This window comes from Ammodytes marinus (assembly GCF_949987685.1).
Source record: "Ammodytes marinus genome assembly, chromosome: 24".
Taxonomy (NCBI): Eukaryota; Metazoa; Chordata; class Actinopteri; order Uranoscopiformes; family Ammodytidae; genus Ammodytes; species Ammodytes marinus.
In genome coordinates, this window is record NC_137228.1 from 6,449,918 (window position 1) to 6,468,666 (window position 18,749).

General features: G+C 44.5%; 2 protein-coding genes across 3 annotated transcripts; both read right to left on the minus strand.

Annotated features, from left to right (window-relative positions):
* Positions 1-453: 453 nt before the first annotated feature.
* rpl31 (ribosomal protein L31) lies at positions 454-2,981 on the minus strand. Its single transcript, XM_080053189.1, has 5 exons — positions 2,927-2,981; positions 2,374-2,477; positions 1,771-1,896; positions 613-725; positions 454-530 (listed from the first exon to the last, which is right to left on the minus strand). Exons 2-5 carry the CDS (start codon positions 2,475-2,477, stop codon positions 499-501), a joined length of 375 nt encoding a protein of 124 aa, XP_079909315.1. The 5' UTR covers positions 2,927-2,981; the 3' UTR covers positions 454-498.
* A 692-nt stretch (positions 2,982-3,673) lies between these two features.
* On the minus strand, positions 3,674-17,987 carry zc3h13 (zinc finger CCCH-type containing 13). 2 transcript variants are annotated; one of them, XM_080053210.1, is made up of 20 exons: positions 17,849-17,987; positions 16,902-17,090; positions 16,424-16,527; positions 16,196-16,310; positions 15,986-16,076; positions 15,674-15,840; positions 15,404-15,552; positions 15,104-15,304; positions 14,845-15,012; positions 13,669-14,015; positions 12,674-13,162; positions 12,060-12,302; positions 11,241-11,706; positions 10,642-10,838; positions 8,967-10,244; positions 7,974-8,645; positions 7,576-7,719; positions 6,967-7,167; positions 6,698-6,861; positions 3,674-5,133 (listed from the first exon to the last, which is right to left on the minus strand). In XM_080053210.1, the coding sequence occupies exons 2-20, from the start codon at positions 17,079-17,081 to the stop codon at positions 4,933-4,935; spliced, it is 5,577 nt and encodes a 1,858-aa protein (XP_079909336.1). In that variant the 5' UTR covers positions 17,082-17,090; positions 17,849-17,987; the 3' UTR covers positions 3,674-4,932. The 2 variants fall into 2 exon arrangements, with proteins under 2 accessions (XP_079909336.1, XP_079909335.1); XM_080053209.1 differs by having other exon boundaries at positions 15,986-16,079.
* Positions 17,988-18,749: the final 762 nt, after the last annotated feature.

Below are 18,749 nucleotides of genomic sequence, written 5' to 3' on the forward strand. Positions count from 1 at the left end.
TGAGGGTTAAGCTAAATTAGGGGTCTTTTTTTTAAAGTGGCAGATCTGTAAGTAATGACAGAAATCTTCGTTACCTAACTAATCAGATTAATGCAAACCCCCAAAAGAGTTTGTTTCCGTTCTTTATTATCCTACAGAAGGTGATCCCTCACTTAGTTCCTCGTTTGTGCTTATAGTCCTGTGAAGCTGGAGGGGAGTGTGGATGGAATGCAGACCATCTCAACACATTTTCAGAGAGAAACTAATACATTAGTTATGTAGCGGCCAGGACAACCCAGGACTGACTGAATAGGTATTTCCATAAGGAGAACTCAATATATTTCCACCCAGCTTCATAGGCTGAATTACACAAACATACAAGAAACCACTAGAACATTTAATCAAAGTTCAAGAAACGTCTAAAATAAGACATTCAGTTTAGTGCAGAAAAGGAAATAAAGACAGAAGACAGGATGTCCTTTTATTTATTTATTTATTCCACTCGCAGAGGGGACAAATTTAGTTTTCATCAACATTGACTGTCTGCAGACCTGTTGAAAAAGAGAAAGAATAATTAGTGAAATGTCCATTACTTCAGAAGGCAAATGACAGTCACTAAGCAGCAGATTGTACCTTTAGTTGTGGTGACTGGAACGTATGTGACCAAGGTGTACAGTTTGTTGGGAGAGTCCTCGTCCTCATTACGTTTCCTGGACAGGCGCACGCGCATTCTGTAGGGCACGTTCCTAAAAACACAACAACATTATGGTCAGCCTCTTAGCATCAGTGAAAATAAAGGACACATTTAAAGACCATGCCCATTTCAGGATGCTATATTGTGTTTATGCATTTAAGGCTTTGGCCACAGATTACAAACATGCCACTACACCTTGTGTACAAATCCCCTGTGTGGATGCTGCAAACTTCAGTGTATGTTATGATTTATGCTGAAAACATAGGAACTCCACTATAGCCTAAACTCTGGGATACCTCAGATCTTAAGTCTTTTCCCAAACTGAATCACAAAATGTAACCCTTACTCAAAGTAAAACAATATTTGAACCAATTCCTCATTCCTTAAGCACAGCAGTCAGTATGCTCAATTTCTATACAGCCGTCTTGATAATTACGTGTCACTCAGTGTTGTGCGTTCATGCCTGACAGTAGGGCTGAGCAGTGTCAAGATTTTCACATCACAGTTTGTCACAAAAACCTCTAACTGGTAAAGCAATCCATCCAAACAATTGTGAGAATGTCTCCATATTTAGTATAATAACATCAATTCCAAGAACTGCTGTTATCGTTTCCGATGAGAAATCACATGTTGAAGCTTTATGCGGCTCTGGCATGGCTTTAACAGAGACACACGCAACACAAACTGGTGACAGCGACAACTAAACACCCAGTACAAACTTCAGTTTATGTGAAGACTGACCATTACACTCACAGAACAGCTATACAATCTCCCCATGATCCACTTCCTGTCATTACTGTGTGTGCACTTAAAATAAAAACTGGTTTCAATACACAGCCTAGGCTCTGTAAACTGGCAAGTCAACAAAGGGGGCCCAACGTGGCTAACAACATGCCCATTAGAGACTAGGCTGTGTATTAGTTCTGGAATTTTGTCAAGCACGCACACGGACAGGTAGCGAATCATGATTGTCACTGATTTGTCAAAGTGTATTTGACAACAAGCATTTAACCAGAATGGTTATCTCCACTTTTAACTGTCACCCAGGCCAAGATGGCAGCGCAGCTTTGGCTCCGACAGTATTAACAGCGTCTCACCTGACACCCTTGCTCCACACGGCCTTGTTGAGGCGAGTGTCGATGCGGACGTCGGGGGTTCCCATCTCCTTCACGGCGAACTTGCGGATCTCCTTGATGGCGCGGGGAGCCCTCCTCTTGAAACCCCTGCAGGGAGACCCCATAGAACAAAACACAATTAAAATCAACTCCAATACTTATCAGTTTGACATGTATTAATCAGCCATTTCCCATAAAGTCAACATTAAATGGTAGAGATTACAACTGTACTTGCAGCCCTGCAGATTTAGCACTGAAAAGATTGTTTCACTTTTATCAGCAGGGTTCCTACAGGTTAAGGCAAGTTATATTTAAGACTATTTTTTTGGTGCCAATCAGAGTGCAATTAAAGACCAATTTTACAGAAACTAAAACTGTACAGAAAATCTATTACTTTGGGTTAGGGACAATCTTACATGAAAGTAATTGCTAATTTAGCACTGAAAAAAGAAAGCGTCACTCCATTAGTCATTCACAACAAACAAGCATCAGATGCAGGCATAGCCGGTGTGCTACTTAAGAGTTGTCTACTTCTTCTGACTTGGTATCAAGCAAATAAGTAGTTTCTGTCATTGCCATACTTACACTCCGTGGATGCGTTTGTGGACATTGATGGTGTACTCTCTGGTGACGACCTCATTTATGGCCGAACGGCCCTTCTTTTTCTCTCCTTTCTTATTTGGGGCCATCTAGAAAACAACACCAGAACAGATTATTGCTTGAGCATAGGATTAGCAACATGTCTTTTACAGAACGTATAACCATAAACATTATGCTAACGCACATCTGCTAGATAAAGCTTAACACATTTGGCGCTTACGTTAAAACAGAAGCCTAACTTTAACTCGTGCAATTTCGTGGCGTTATTATATATGTTGGAATATGAATGTGTGTAGCTCAATAAGAAAAATTAGCACAGAATAGCCGGGCAATGTGAAGCTACTCTAGCCACAGTCAATGCTCCCCGTCAGTCAACTTAAAGCATCTTTAAAGACACCCAACCACATCAAAAACCTTGCTTAAGAGGCAACGCAACACTTATATGTTCATATCGATGACTTGTGGGGTAAATTTAGACTTTAACATAGCAGGATGGCCTTAGATTGTATAAAATAAAATTTCCGATTAAATCACTCACTTCGGTTGTAGTCGAGGCGGAAGTCGGAAGGACGGACCTAAAGCGGAGGATTGTGGGTAAAGGAAACGGGTCCGTTTTAAATGTTGCACGTGCAACACATAAAGGTTCCTAGCTATGGTAGTTCACTTTAAAATAAAATACATTATGTACCCATGTGTTTAACATATTTAATATATATATACATCCTTAAGTATTGTATATTTATATCTTAAAATGAAAACCAGAACAGATGATGGCAGGTGAACATACAACTGCTCTAAGATAAGAAAATACTCTATGGAAGAGACATTTTAACCACTCACAATATAATAGACACCGTTTATTTTTATGTATAGGCTTATAAAACCAGCCGTTTTAGTATTTTTAATACCTAAAAAAAGAATGCCAGCAATCTGTCATTTTAGCACAAAAATGTAACAATTGTGTGTTTTGCTCAATGAGAAAAACTTACTGTCAAATTATGTCACACTTCCTTTGAAACACTAAAAGTTCTAATTCATATTAAAAGACTTGCGAATAAAAAGGAAACACAACCCAAAAGTGGTTTTGGTTCTCAGACAAATTCGACACTTACCTCAAAATGCAGAAGTTTGCATTTAGTGGCCGCCCTCATAGCTCTTTATGGTCATTTAAATTTGGACATATTGATGATGTAGCACCACATTTTAATTACTTCAGGTGTCCTTATTTGGCAAAATGTCATTCCAATTCAAAGACGTCCATCTACATTTATTTGACAGTAAAAAAAATAAAAAATACAGCGTTAAACCACATATCACTTTCACATTTCAAATTCACCTTGAGCCTTAATACAAAATAAATATGTATTGAGAAAAGTATTTTTCCTTCACCTCAACATAGAGTTGTGGTCTGACTAACAGAGCCCAATCTCTTTGTGATATCTGTAATGTCATTAAGTCATATTTGCATGGATGGTAGGAATTGTCATGGAGTTTTTGTTTTGTCCCCACCTCCAGTTCTCATTATTCTCCGTTAGCCGTTCAGTCCGACACACGGCTTTGTCCATTGAATTAGTGTCCTCAGCACTCACAGCATGCACGACCTGCTCTGCTCAAAAACATCACTTTGTTGAATTAACATCCCAGGGCTTCAGTTTCTTCAACCTGTACAAGTCTTTTTATTGGGACTGAAACGTGACGTGTAGATGACTTTAATTATCTTTACAGTCATTTTTACCAAGTGTTTTTTTTCTCCTATTGGGGACATTTTGCCCCCTTTTGGTTTTGATGGATGGATGGATGAGGTGACTTCCATGTGGCAGTGTAGGAGACATGGTACTCTGCACTCACTTTAGTTCATTTCAGGGAGACATTGCCAAACCATTCGAAAACAAAGACTTGGGCGCAAACAGCAAATCAAATATTCCCTAAGACTAAAAACTTCTAACAAATGACATTCAATGAAGGAATAGTTTGGCAGTGCTTGTTCATGAGAAGTGTTCATTCAAGTACCTGCAGCATATTTCAGTGTGGTTGGTCAGTTACACTGCGAAAACTTTGTAATGTGGTGTAAACAACAATAGCAAGAACATCACATTACCAGTTGACTGAACAGTTACTTTGTGTAAAGCAAAAGACCCGTTACAGAAATCAACATCTAACCATTTTAATGCACAGTCGTAGTAACCAATGCACAGTATATGAAAACAAAACAGTTATTTCATTTGTTTAGGCAGGTAAAACGGACAATTAAAAAGTTGCTCTAAAACAATACAATGCACAACGAAGAATGTCATGTTTCTCGTACATGGTTCATTACACACCACCATAGGCTAGAATTGTCCAGTAGTCTTATGGCACGGCACTCTCAGATCATCCAAAACATGTGAAGCATAGCTGGGGTAAGATTCACAATTTTGTTGGTTTTCTTTATTTTCCTTAACGGCTATAAAAAAAATTAAAAAATAAAATGCATGGAAAGAAATGGGACAGGGTGAGTTATGGGCTAGAAGGAATCAAAGGCTGAGGAGGGAAGCCATCTTTCTTTCAGGACACGCAAACCTCTGCCTTTGGCGCGCTGAGCTTACTGCCCACGGCCGCAGTCACTTCTGTTGCCGGGGCCGACCCTGCGTCGGGCCTCTCGGGCCCTGGGGCCTGGCCCGCCATAGTCCTCCTGAAGAGACGCATGCTCATCTGCAGCAGCTCAGTGTCTACCACCGGCGTGGTTGGGTACTGCTTGGTTAGACCCTGAGCAAAAGGAGAGGGAGATTGAAACACATCTGTCATCATATTCATTTGCACAATAGGTTTTTTTTCAAAGCTGGACTATGTAAGATTTTTCATTTTCGTTTTTGATATTATTTTTAATATTATGTTGATCACAATAGGGATCAACAGTGAATTTTGTAGCAGCTCATGTTCCGGAAGTACATTTCCCCATTCAAAACCTCCATTGACATTTTAATAATTTCTTCTATCCAACGTGTTAACCATGGAGCCTAACCAACCAGCATGGACTTTGAACTAAAGGGATTTAAACTGGTTTGTGTCAAAATATAAGGTTTGAAATCGTAAATACAATGTGCTCTGCAATTGATAACCTAATGGAATGTGTGACTATTGAAATTCAAATGAAAGCAGCTGTGTGTACAGAACACCCGATTCAAAAATGGAAGACTTTATAGAATACGTGGGAGAATTACTTTCAAAGGCAAATCAAAAGAAGATATTTATCTGTGGGGATACAAACATTGATTTACTTTAAAAAAAAACTCATTCACTGATTGAAGAATTTGTAAATACACTGCATGTTATGGGACTGCAGCTGAGGTCAGCAGACAGACTGACTGTTTTGAATACTTTTGCAGATGTGTTTAGACTACTAGAGAAGAAATGGACAAGGCCATATCACTATCTGCATTGTCACAGGCAGAGAGGAAAATGGAAAGCATGTCTGTTGTACACTGGCAATGAATAAGGAGACCTAAAATTGTCTGTGTATTGGAATGCATCTTCTTTAAAAAAATGTTTATCTGTATCAGTAGCTGTGTATTTGACCTGATAAGCCTTTGGCTTCTCCTGCCACCCTTCGGACAATAACACAAAGTAATATGTACCAATACTCGTGACCATAAAACCTTTTATTCGGCGCAATTCATTTTTTGAAAAACTGAGAAAAAGCCAAAGGTACAAGACTGTATGTACATATTTCTTTCTGGGAGTGAAGGAACTACTCATCCCACAGTCCATGGCGATTCCCTAGCGCTTTCCCAAAATGTATGCGCCATTGATAAACATGTCCATGGTAACAGCGGGCTCCACCAATCAGAGACGTCGCTTGGACACTATAGGATCATGGGTAGTGTAATTATTCTCCCCGGGATTGCGAATAAACTATGTTTTTCTTAAAACGAGAGTGATATCATGCGAACTTGTGTCATCTACAGGAGCATATATCACTGTTTCACATTCGGGTAGCTTGCGGCAAGTATTCCTTGTATGCTTATGACATTATGGCTTATAATCAAATCTGCTTTGGAGAAAATGAATGGGATTTGAACATTACCAAAACTGCACTGTTGAGCCCTATAACCAATCCACTTAAATATGACTGTGACTAGACACTGATGAAATGTTTTATTGGCTACAAAAATAAAAAACACGCTTTGGATAAATATTCAGCTACATTTTTAGACATAGCAGAGCAGTCAAAAAAAAGAGAGCACATATTCCTGTTACATAGTACAGCTGTAAGTGACTCAGAGAGAAAATAAAATACTCATTGTCCCGTCAGTGATGGAATAACATGTACCTTGTCGTTTTTTAAGAGCTGCCGGCGGATGGCGAAGTCCCTGCGGGCACACAGGGCCTTGCAGCAGGGCCCCAGGTTGCTCAGTAGACCGGCCCTCTCCACTCGTCTGTTCAGGGCCGCCATATTCAGGGCCCCCAGGTCGTGCTCAAACAGCTTGTCAACATCTGTCAGGAGAGACGTAGCAAAGTTTTAGTAATGGGAAACAGACTAAAGCAAATGAATGTGACAAAAGTCAACATTTTAGGGTTTTGTGATGTCACAACTCCCACCTTTAGGGTCATCCAGCTCTGACTTGCACACGTTTCGGACTTGCTCCAGGAGCTCGGGTCCGGCGAGTCTCTTGGAGATGCCCGCTCTGAGGAGCACTGCCCCGGGGGTGAACCGGAGCAACGCCGCCCCCGCCGCCCGGGGCTCCTGCTTCTGTTTGGGCATCAGGCTGGACCAGTCCACGTCGATCACATCCAGAGGACCTGGCAGTGACGGCACATGGGAGTTAGTTTAAAAAAAGGAACGTCTGGAGCAATATTTTCTATTAAATCAATAAAAAATGTATAATCCCTCAAGCAAAAGTAAGCTTCGTCAATGAAAGAAAATAGAAAAAAACGTGAATTTCTACACACCATACCTCTGCACACTGTACAACGGACATGCCATTTTATCGGCGCCGCCACTTTACATTACCACCCAATCATGTTTAGAGTAACTGTTATCTTTGACTTTCACTGTTATGTCCTTCAAATATTTTTTGTTGTTGCACTGTTTCTTGTCTGTTGCACAGCGTTTATGAATTTCTTTTGTATTCATTTGCACCTATGTCCGCACGTAACAGAATTTGTGTTTGTGACTGGAAGTTGAATTTGTAAAACATTTGCTGGTACCTGTAGGTTTCTCATCATCTGGCTGATCCTCTTTCTTCTGACTGTCGGCCAAGATTTCATCCAGCTCATCGTCACTGATTGGTTCATATTCCTCTCCGACCGACGCCACTGACTGCCCGTCATCATCTTTACCATCATCGTCCCCTAGGAAAACAATACACATATATTCCTTTAAATCAAATTTGTTCACCTGCTGTAACAAGACTTAAAAAAGCTATTTTTGGTAAAAGACAATGCTTTGAAGCAGATGAAAGAAGCTACTGCGAGTTGTGCTTAATGACAGATGAGACGTCTGAGCATACTTGGCTCGGATAACCCCGAAAACTTTATCTCTCAAAGTCGGGTTGAGAAAAAAATCAATAAAACGGTGTAACAGCAAACACGTATTCACTGCTTACCGTCGATGCTGTCCGTCTTCTCTAGCTCCCGTTGCTCTGCCATCATGTGGTGACTGTTGCTGGGTTTGTCCGTGTCCGGCGGGCTGAAGGCTTCCCTGGGCAGCAGGGGCTCGTAGTCGCCCCTGTCCTGTCTCACCATGTCCCCGGGCATGTCTCCTCCCATGTCCCCCCTCAGGGTCCCTCTGCCAGGGGCCCTGGGGTCAGGGTGGGGGGGCAGAAGGTCCATCATCATCCTCTCTCTCTCCCGATCTCCACCTCTGTCTCCTCTGTTGTCTCTCTCTCTTTCCCTCTCCCTCTCGTGCTGGAGGAGTCCGTCTGGCAGCAGGCGCTCCCTGTCCCGCATGTCCCGCTCTCGGAGGAGGGGTTCACGACCGGGACGCATCAGCAGAGGCTCCCGTCCCCTGCTGGGCCAGTCGCGGGGCTCGGGCTCCCAGTCTCTCTGCTGGGGTAGGGGTTGTTGGAGCAGTAGCAGGGGCTGTTGTTGTTGTGGCTGCTGCTGCTGCTGCTGCTGAGGCCGGAGGTCCTTGCGCTCTCGTTCTCTGTCCCGTGGTTCAAACGGCGGTTCCCCCCTCTCCCTCTCTCGGCTGTCGTAGGAGCCGGCGCGAGACCTGGTCTGCCTCTCAGAGTCTGGGGAGCTACGCCTGGAGCTGTGGCTGCGGGAATCCTGCCGGTCTGTAAGACAATAGAGGTGGATAGAAGTCAGTTAAACTTGAATTAATAAAAAATATTTTAACTGAACTATGACTGTGACTTGCATCATTTAGCAGTTTTTTTCTCAAATATGTTGTTTTTCTTAATATCCTTCACATCTAATATACTGTTAACAACAGGGTGCTCGTACAATACAAGGCTTTTACAAACACATTTTTGAGGGATGCAAAATATTGTCAATTACCGTTATTGTCAAAATCCCCAAAATTAGCGAAATATTACGTTTTACTGTTAAATGCTAACAGATATTACTTTTGAATGTGTGTATGAGTGTTTACGTACCAGAGGAGGTGCTGCGGCTGGGTTCTCCTGCTCCTCTCCTCAACTGGTCGATTCGAGACTTCCTCTCGGCCACTGGAGGGTCACTGATGCCCGGCCTCTCTCTCTCCCTCTCTCTTTCCCTCTCTCGTTCCCTAGTGTCCCAGGTGTTGCCGGCGCCCTGCAGCCTGCCCCGGCGTGAGCGCGGGCCCTGGGGATCCTCTCTATTGGCTGATTCGTTGGAGGGCGATCGCGGGCGCCTTGCCGACGCGCGGCTCTGGTTGCTGCCCATGCTGCTGCTGCGTGGCTGGGTCTCTGGCGGGGGTTTGCGGAGCAGCGGCTGGGCCATTAGGGGCTGTGGTGTGGGTAGTAACATGGGTGGATCCTGGGCCAACAGAGGGGCTATGGGAGGGGGGTTGATGCAGCGCTCCCTGTCCCTACCCGCCTTGGGAGCACCTCTCCTCACAGGCTCAGTCGGAGCCCTCTCAGCAGCAGGGGCGATCGGAGCTTGTGCTTCCAGCGGCGCTCCTCCCTTGTCTGTAATGACCTCCTCGTCGGACCAGTCACTGAAGTTGTCCATCTTGGCCAGAGGGGCCGGCTCTGTGCTGGCTGCGGCCCCTCGGTTGGGCCTCATGGAGGGCGGTGGCGTGCGGGGGCCTCTCTTCCTCTTACCAGTCGACTGGAGGGCCGTAGCATCCTCGTCCGAGACATCTGATTCTGCTCCCCGTTTCCTCTTCCGCTCCAGGGCCGCCTTCTTCTTGGCTCCTTTCCTTGGGGAGGTTAAGGGCGGCGGAGGTGCGTCTATGGACGCGCCGGTCGGGGGCTCAGGGTTGAAACGATCTCCAGTGCTAACCGAGCTCACGCCGACAGTCTCCTCTTCTTTACGGCCCTTTTTCAAGACTTTCCTCTGGGCCTTTGTCTTCTTCTTGCCCTCCTCGTGGGACTGGGAGGCCGGGGCGTCTCTGTCGTCACTGGGGACAGCGGCGATGGCCAGTGGAGGAGGAGGAGGAGGAGGAGGAGGTGGTGGTGGTGGTGGGGTGGGTTCTCTCTGGTCTCTGCCTCTGGAGCGGGAGTCAGAGGGGGGGTCTGCTAGATGCTGCTCCCCTCGTCTGCTGCGGTCCCCGCGCGGCTCCAGGTCGTCAAGGCGACTGGCGCGCCCCTCCCTCTTGTCCCCTGCGGGGCCCCGGCGCTCCTCGTCCTTCCAGTGAGGCCTGTCGTCGGACGGACCGGACCTGGGAGGAGAGCGCAGCAGAGGCTCCTGAGGCCGCACAACCTGGCTCAGCAGACGATGCTTGTCTCCACCTAAACATACACACCAAAAAATGTTTAACTTTAAGCCATCAGTCAACGATTCTGGAGAACGCTTGTTGTCAAAATGACAGTCAAAATGAGTGAATATCTTCTAACGACCCGCTACCTTTCCGTAATATGGTGTTAATACACAGCCTACGCTTTGTTAAATGGAATGTTAACAAAGAGGCCCACCGTAGATAGCAACATTTGCAGAGCACACACACAGTACGGACAGGAAGCTGATCTTGAAGAGAAATTTCACAGATTTTGACAACAAGCATCCTTCCAGAATCCATTTTCTTTCAACAAAGAGTGTGTTTTTTTGCAGTATACTGAAATGTAATCCCCGCTAAATTGGAGTGTGTATATATATATATATATTTTTTTTTACAAAGAATTTCCCTACTGTCAGATGAAGGCAGACACACTGGGGTGGGGAGGAGGGGCTGTGGGTGGAGCTTGGCCTGCCCTCGGCCAACGGGGCGCTCACTTTTGTCTTCGGCGCTGTTGTAGCCGTCGCTGTCCGCCGGGCTGAGGTCACGCGTGGCTCGCTTGGGAGAGGGTCGGGGGCTCGGGCTGCTCTCCACCCTGGGCCTCTTACGACTGAAAAAAGGAGAGAATTATTTACTTCAAAAGAAAAATTGGCTATTTACAGGTAAGTATATGGACAGTCTATGTAATGTAGTCTGACCATATATTAGAATTTTTTTTGTTTTCTTAAAGCTTTTGGAATCCCAGTCTAAAATAGTAAAAAAATCAATACATGATATCAAAGTAAGCTTTTACAAAAATCTGGACTGGTTCAAAATAATTATTTGTAATCAGAACCAGAGCATTGTCAGCCGCATCTTGACCAAATTTCTGTAAAGTTTATCAAACTTAAATGACAATATATTTTATTTTAATTGACAAATATGCCTAACTCTTTTCAGATCATCAACAAACTCCCCAAATGACATACATAGGATCTTTTGTTTTAGGTTTAATTGGGTTCGTAATACGTGCCTGGTCTTGCGGTCATCCCGGGTGTCCCGAACTGGCCGCTCGTCCCTCGTGTCGTCCCTCCTCTCGCGCCTCTCTCTCTCCCTCTCCTCCCATTCGCGCTGCCTCTCTCTCTCCCGCTGCTCCCTCTCCCTCTCTCTGTCCCTCTCCCGCTCTCTCTCCCTCTCTCTCTCCTTCCTCTCCCTGTCGCGCTCCTCCCGTTCCCTCTCTCTCTCCCGCTCTCTGTCGCGCTCCCGTTCCCTCTCACGCTCCCTCTCTCTCTCCCTTTCCCTGGCCCGTTCGCGCTCAGCCTCCTCCTTCTTCTCCCTCTCCTTCTCTCTCTCCTTCTCCCTCTCCCTCTCTTTCTCTCTCTCCCGCTCCCTCTCTCGTTCCCGGGTCCTGTCGTCCCGCCTATCGTCTGTCCTGCGCTCATCCCTCCTGTCCTCCCTCTCGGGCTCCTGGTGTCTGTTTGGGGAGGCGGCTCTCGGATCTGTGAACACAAATCAGGTTCCGTTTCAGATTATGTCCAGGCAACAAAAAGAGCTGAAAACATAATATGGTACAAACTATAGTATTTGTGTTATCTGGTTGTATCGCATGCAATTCAATTTGCCTTTCTCCAAAGTTTTTTTATTTTTATTTTTAAAGTGCACGTGAACATAAGCACTTCCCTCATTTGTTTTTCCTTTTTTTCTCTTGCCAGCTTGTATTTGTAGAATTGTAACACTGTTGTTGTAAGTGGCATGCTAATTTAAATCAATAAAGATTTAAGAAAAAAAAAAGAAAAAAAAAAAAAAAGTGGTCAATTCAGATTATGTCCAGGCTTTAAGTAAAGTCCCACACCTCTGTCTCTGTTGTCTCTGCGGTCCCTCTCTGCGTGTCCCCCTCTCCTGTCGTAGGAGGAGTCCCTGGCTGGCTCTCCTCTGCGGTCTCCATCATAGCGGTCCCTCTCTGAGCCTCTCTCTCTCTCAGAGCTCCTCTCAGTGACACTGCGCTCTACGCTGCGCTCCCGCACCGCGCTGCTCCGCGACTCCCAGCTGTCATGGCTGCTCTCCAGCTGGGAACCACGGGTCGTCCTGTTGGAGCCTGGGAGAAGAAGAAAATAAAAAGGGACGTTTTAGTAACATTTTTGATATGAGCACACTATGCTTTGATATTCATAATTTCATATGATTATTGTTATTAGTGCTACACGGCTATTCTGATAACCTATACTTGTTTTTTTTTGTGAGTTTTTGTTTTAATTCAACTTGTTATGTTACCTATTACTATAGTGGCTTTCCTTTTTTTCTGTTTTATATAACTTATTGATATGATTTAAAAAAAAAAAATTCTGGCTATGTAACCTAAGCCCTCAGGTTGGTTTAATTGGAGTTTTTTTTCTCTGTCTTTATAAAACTATTACAATTTATTACGTTACCAAAGAAAATGAAACTAAACATGACATCTGTCCTTGCCTTTCTCAGGAGGCGCTTCATTCCCGCGCCCTCTCCCTCGGCCGTTCCTCTCGGCTCCCCTGTCCGTCGCCCTGTTCTCCTGCCTGCCGTCGGCTCTGCCTGCGTCCTCGCGCCCGTGTCCCCGCCCGTAGCTGCTCCTGTCCTCCTGTGGCTGAGGCTCCTCCTTCCTCTCCCTCTCTCTATCCCTCTCTCTCTCCCTCTCCTTCTCACGGTCCCTCTCTCGTTCCCGCTCGCGATCCCGGAGCTCCAGTGACTCTCGGCTGGACCTGGTCTCCGTGCGGCTGTCCCTGGAGTCTTTAACGTCCCGGTTGTCTCGAGGGGGGTCTCTGGCGTTGTCGCGGGCGGGCTCCCTCCCTCGGGTGTCTCGGGGTGCGTCCCGTCTCTCCCGCGCCTCTCTGCTCTCGCGGTCGTCACGTGACGACGACACCTGCTCGGAGTCGTAGTCCCGGTCGTCGCGGATACCGTCCTTGTCTCGCTTGCTGCGGCTTTCTGTTCACAAGAGACGCACACGTTTGAAAATGATCAATTGATCCGTTTGAAAATAGAGTCTGAAATAAAGATTTAATTGAAGAAGTTCATCTAAAAATTCCCAGAAAGTTCATGATATTTGTTAAAAATAAAAGGTGGAGTCAGCGATTCTGGAGAACGCTTGTTATCAAAAATCAGTGAATTTCTCCTCACGATCCGTTACCTGAACACAGTGTATGTGCGCTGAAAGAAAATCCAGTGTTAAAACACAGCCTAGGCTCTGTAAACTGGTATGTAAACAAAGGGGCCATCAAAGCTAGCAACATGCATGTTTACTGAGCCTGGGCTGTGTATTAACACTGGATTTCTTTCACACACAGTACAGACATATACTTGACCCGTCTACTAATAATATTGGAAAAAAAATAAGTGACTTTGACTTTAAAGTGTTTTCCAGAGTACCTGACTCTAACTTTAAATAAGGGAAAAAATGACAGAAATACATTTCTTAAAAACACAACACTTACCGTCTCTGCGCTCATGCCTTCGCTCCTGCGCGGGGGCTGGACTCCTCTCCCTCTCGCCGCGGCTCCTCTCGCGGCCCCTGGAGTGACGGCGTGCGGGGCTGGACCTGTCGGAGCGCCTCTGGGGGGAGGAGGCATCTTGTGAGGGGAGTGGAGGGGAGCGGGAGCGCCTGGAGCCCGGCGGGGAGGAGGCCGCGGTGCTGCGGTGGTGGTAGGCCGGGGACGAGGAGCGCCGACGGCCCCGGGGAGAAGAGGAGTGACGCTGGGCAGAGGAGCCAGAGTGAGAGGAGGGAGAGTGGTGACGGGGAGGAGGGGTGGGGGAGCGCAGCCGGCGGGGAGGAGACGGAGACCTGCAGTCAGAAAGGTTTTTTTTAATTGATTGATTACATTTATTTCAAAAACATATCAAAAATACAAAACAAAATGAAAAGCACGAAAATACAATTAACAAAAACGATGTTCGAATGATTTCAAAAATAAGAAAAAGCGAATTACATATATTTAATTGATATGCCTGAGGAGGAGTAGGAAGAAGTATAACACTTATTTAATCCTACTCCTTTTCCACAGCTCAATCATTATTATTTATTGAATTCACTTCCTGTGTTCCTTATATTCTCTCTATATATATACAATCTATCTATATACAGGGTGGTTACACTTTCAATTTCTTCAGTTTACTGCATATTGCACTTACAATTGTAAATTATGTTCTTCATTTGCACATTAAAAAAAAATATATATACCGTTTTGTTTCCCCTTAACTTTTGCACTATTTACAATGTATTTATAGTATGTATTACTTATTTCATCTTATCTAATTGTATCCTTTTGGTCTTGTTGCGCTGTGGGTCGGAGAGAAACGTAATTTTGATTCCTCTGTATGTCTGGCACATATTGAAGAAATTGAAAATAAAGCTACCTTTGACTTTATTTACCAAGCAGGTAGCTAGTCCAGTATTTACTGATTAATAGGGTTGTGCGGTATCCATTATTTTTTTTATCCCTTTAAACCTTCCCCAAACTCACCCCAAGTACTACAGTAGGGCAAAACCTATAACTACCTCAACTGTTGTCTATTTGTTTTAGTTTCTGGCCTGGGATAGGGTATTACTGCGCAACCTGGTACATTTACTTTTGTCAAGTATTGTGGAGCTCATTGTCCCACATGGTGCTAACCTGCGTGGAGGGGACACCAGTGCAGGGGTCTTTCGCGACGACACTTTGGGGGAGGGGGACTTCTTCCTGGCGGGGGGTGAAGCGCCCCTGGAGGGAGACGACACACTGCCAGAGCGCTCCTCCGACGTCACAGACCGCTTGGCCTTGTGGGAACTGTCCGATCGATCCCTATGGAAAACACGGATAGATTCATAAGAGCTCAGAATATAAGCATTGTACACATAATGTCTGGCGTCACCATTTAGAATCCACACTCTACCGGCGTTTCTCCTTCTTCTCCTTGTGTTTTTCGGCATCTCTCCCCCGATCCTTGGCCTCCTTCTGCTTCTCCACGGACTTCTCCTTGTTCTTGTGCTTGCCTTTGTGTTTCTTCCCAACCACAGGCAGGTCCAGAGGGACGGGGGGAGGAGGGCTGGGGGTGCGGGGCCCTTTCTTTTTACTGTGGCTCCCTTTGGAAGACCTGCTTAGGAAAATGAGGGAAAACATCAGTCACATATTCCTCAAAAATATCATAATCATTTATATATTTAAAAAAAATTAAAATACACAGGGCTCCTACTTAGCAGTTTCTGAAATGGGCGAGGACACAGAGAGCTTCTTCTCTTTCTTCCCGGAGCCTGGGCCTTTGGTTCCACTTTTGTGTTTCGGGGATCCAATGGACTTTCTGGATGCGGGCGATTCCTTACTGCTCAACTGCTCCGGGGAGGCCTAAAGGATAAAAAGAGATAATAGGTCGGGTGACTTCATTAAGGGCACAGGCGTTTCCAGTCAGGCCAAACACTAACAAATCATTATGTTCATTGAAATCCATTAGAGACTAGTCACTTACCTTTGGCATGGCGGTGGCCCTGGTTTTGGTGGGGGTCTCGTCCTTCTTGATGACAATATCGTCCCTCTTGTCCAAGTTCTCCTGCTCCAGTTTCATCAGCTCGCGTTGAATCTTCTGGCGCTTCATCTCCAGGGATAACTCGTAGTCGTAGTCACCGATATCGGAGTCTTTAAGAAGACACACACGCATTTTTTTTTTTTAATTGTCAAAACGGAGCCCAATCGGGACGTTTTTTTTTGGTTCATTTCTAAATCCTAAAAATCAAGCCGAGAACCTAACAAATAATTAGGTCACAAAACAAAGCTATTAAACCTTCTGTGGGCTCTTCTTCGCTGGCTGGGGTGCGCTCCTTCGTGATCTTTATATCCTCCTTTTCCCTGTGTCGGCCTCTGGAGGATTCTCTCTGCTAACGGACACACACACACACACACAAACGTTAGAAAGACACCAGCACGTTTCTACGCATTCACAAACACAGTATGACTTCTAAAACAAAAGCGTAGAGACCGTAGTAGGACTCACTCTGGCTGTGGGGGAAGTGGGCTCGTCTAGGTCTCGCTTCAGATTTTCTGGGTCAACATCCTGTCTTTTATTCTTCATCCTCTCCCGCAGATCACCTGTGGGTCTCTCGGCTGACCTGCGTCATCAAGAGATACACAGTGTCCATCAAAATGAAGCCGTGAATGGCATCTCACAGAAATCCCACTCGCCAAATTTGAACCAAAAAAGAAAACACAAAGCCATATTTACCGACTAAAGCTAAGACCTTTGCCTCGCGGCTGAGTTCCATGTGTGTAGCGACAAGTGTTGCCGTAACTGCAAATACCGGTCTTCAGCCAATTTCTACAGTGACTCTGAAAGACACAAAAAAAACTATGACATTATTAAGTACATTCACTAAAACTGAAACAGATTTAAAGTAAGGACAGAGGACACTGGGAGAACTTTTCAAATCAGGTTAAGAAAAAATAAAAAGTTTGTTAGGGACTATATAACAACACTGAGGTGACCTTCATGACACCTTTTTGCCTTTTTATTTTTTTGCTTAACATTTACCTTTAGTTTGAACAATGTCTTTAGAAACCTGTTAAGTAGGGTACGCCATAGTTGTTTATTTAATTTTGTCTTTTGTTTGTGTGTTCACTTTTACAGTTGTGTGTTTTTGTTCTTGATTAAAAAAAAATTATCCAAAAATAGAGAGAAAAAAAAATAAGTTTGTTCCACATACGTCAGCAGCTGCATTACTCCCAGTGCTGGGGCCGAGTCTCTCGAACACGCTGGGCCGGCGGGAGGGGGCGGCGGCCGCGGCGGGGTTGCCGGTGCTGCTAGTCGTGGTGCTGCTGCTGCTGCTGCTGTCAGATATGGTCTTTGAATTCTCCACTGTTACCTTCCGCCTGATCTTGGACATTCTGCAGGACTGGAGGAGACATGTCACACAACAACTGTTGATGGGACTGTTTGAGAGGAGTCAGTCCAGCTATACACCACACACACACTAAGGAGACTGAAGGAGGATCAATAAATAAGTTCTTATAAAGAGCAATGCAGTTTAGATCTAATTACATTAATAGTAATATTCTATAACTGTGGCCAACCTATCTTTCCCTGCTGTGTGACTATGCTCCCACTGATGCCATGTTAGCATTGAGTTCATTCATTCATCCCCACTGCAGGGCTACAAGATGTTAGCAGCTTGTAAATGAGACAATAATTTGAATATAGCAAGTTATTATGAAAGCTTGGCTCTACATAGGATGGTCTACTTGCAGATGTGGCCCTCCTTTAGGTAGCAATGTATCTAAAAACGAAAAATACCTGCAAGTGACTTGGCCTGTTATCTGTTGAACTGTGTTTGCATGCTAGCTAACCCTAACCCTGCTAGCTTAAGTTCCTAGCCTTACTTACTTAGCCTAAGCCACTTCTAACGCTATTGTTTACGTGTCTTGCGTTCATGCACACGTGCGCGTGTGAGTGGGACACTAACAGACGCTCAGTCTGTTAACAACGTACTTTTATTTCCAATGCCTCACGCTTGAAAGACCATGCAAAGGAGGGCTAAATGCTAAAGTTAGTTAATGACTTTATGTTTTCTCTTAGCGCGCGGCCTTCCAACTAGCCACAGTCGCGCACATGCTGCAAGTAGCGAAGCGACGAAACGAAAGAAAACCGTCTCACCCAAGATATTAATTCGGCGTCGCATCTACTTTAGTCCAGTAAGTGGATTCAGCACTTATAGACATAACAAAAGCTTATTCTTTAAAACCAGAGGCAGAAACTGCCCTGTGTTCCTTCATGTTGGCGGAGGGTCCCGTTCTCCTTCTGTGGTTTGTAAAAAGCGAGGTGCGTTGCACCGCCATCTACCGACCGTCCTCCTTTACTTGTTTTTAATTATGTAAGTTACTGCTGTTCTTTCATTAAAATATTTAACAAAAACCGTTGGCCTGAAGATAAAGAAATATAGGCCCTACTAGTCTGACCTTTATAGCTTTATAAGACAGTTATTTGATTTTTTTCTGCTTTTTATTTATTTAGGCTGTTTATTTATTTGGCCTACAATTTTCTCTATTATTATTGATTTAGTATAAGACAACATTTAGGTATCCGTCGACCAAAAAATTATGGCATATAATGCAGTAAGACTCTCAGGTAACCTTTTCTGTATTTCTTTCAAACATTTATTCTCCTGAGTTGTTTAAAACTTTCTGCAGATTCAAATCATATCACAAAAAAAACAAAGCAAGGATTTTTTTTAAATCATTAATTTCCTTTAATACAGTGTTGCCGTATTAGATTGCATTACACCACTTATATGCAATATCTGAATATACATTAAGAAAGTCAATAACATAGATACCCATGGTATCTCTCCAAGAACAATAACAATCAGTGTTAATATCTTTGTGCTATATGCATGATGATTTTTAAGTTGTCATTCAAACTGTTCTCTACCTAAAGTGTGGCAACCCAATACCACATCTGCTCAGCAAGTATAATGATAAACAGAAGAAAGACATTGACACTGATTATGTAGCTTTTAATCAGTTGAATACATATTCATATTTCTTGAATGGCAGAT

What these genes read in the sequence shown, in the direction of transcription:
- rpl31 (XM_080053189.1), bottom strand. Translation starts at nt 2,477, where the DNA reads ATGGCCCCAAATAAGAAAGGAGAGAAAAAGAAGGGCCGTTCGGCCATA. An exon ending in CACAAACGCATCCACGGAGT is followed by an intron (nt 1,897 to 2,373) that starts GTAAGTATGGCA and finishes GTCTCCCTGCAG; the next exon opens with GGGTTTCAAGAGGAGGGCTC. An exon ending in GTGTGGAGCAAGGGTGTCAG is followed by an intron (nt 726 to 1,770) that starts GTGAGACGCTGT and finishes TTGTGTTTTTAG; the next exon opens with GAACGTGCCCTACAGAATGC.
- zc3h13 (XM_080053209.1), bottom strand. Translation starts at nt 17,081, where the DNA reads ATGTCCAAGATCAGGCGGAAGGTAACAGTGGAGAATTCAAAGACCATA. An exon ending in AAGGCATGAGCGCAGAGACG is followed by an intron (nt 13,163 to 13,668) that starts GTAAGTGTTGTG and finishes TCTTGTGAACAG; the next exon opens with AAAGCCGCAGCAAGCGAGAC. An exon ending in AGCTCTTAAAAAACGACAAG is followed by an intron (nt 5,134 to 6,697) that starts GTACATGTTATT and finishes CCTTTTGCTCAG; the next exon opens with GGTCTAACCAAGCAGTACCC.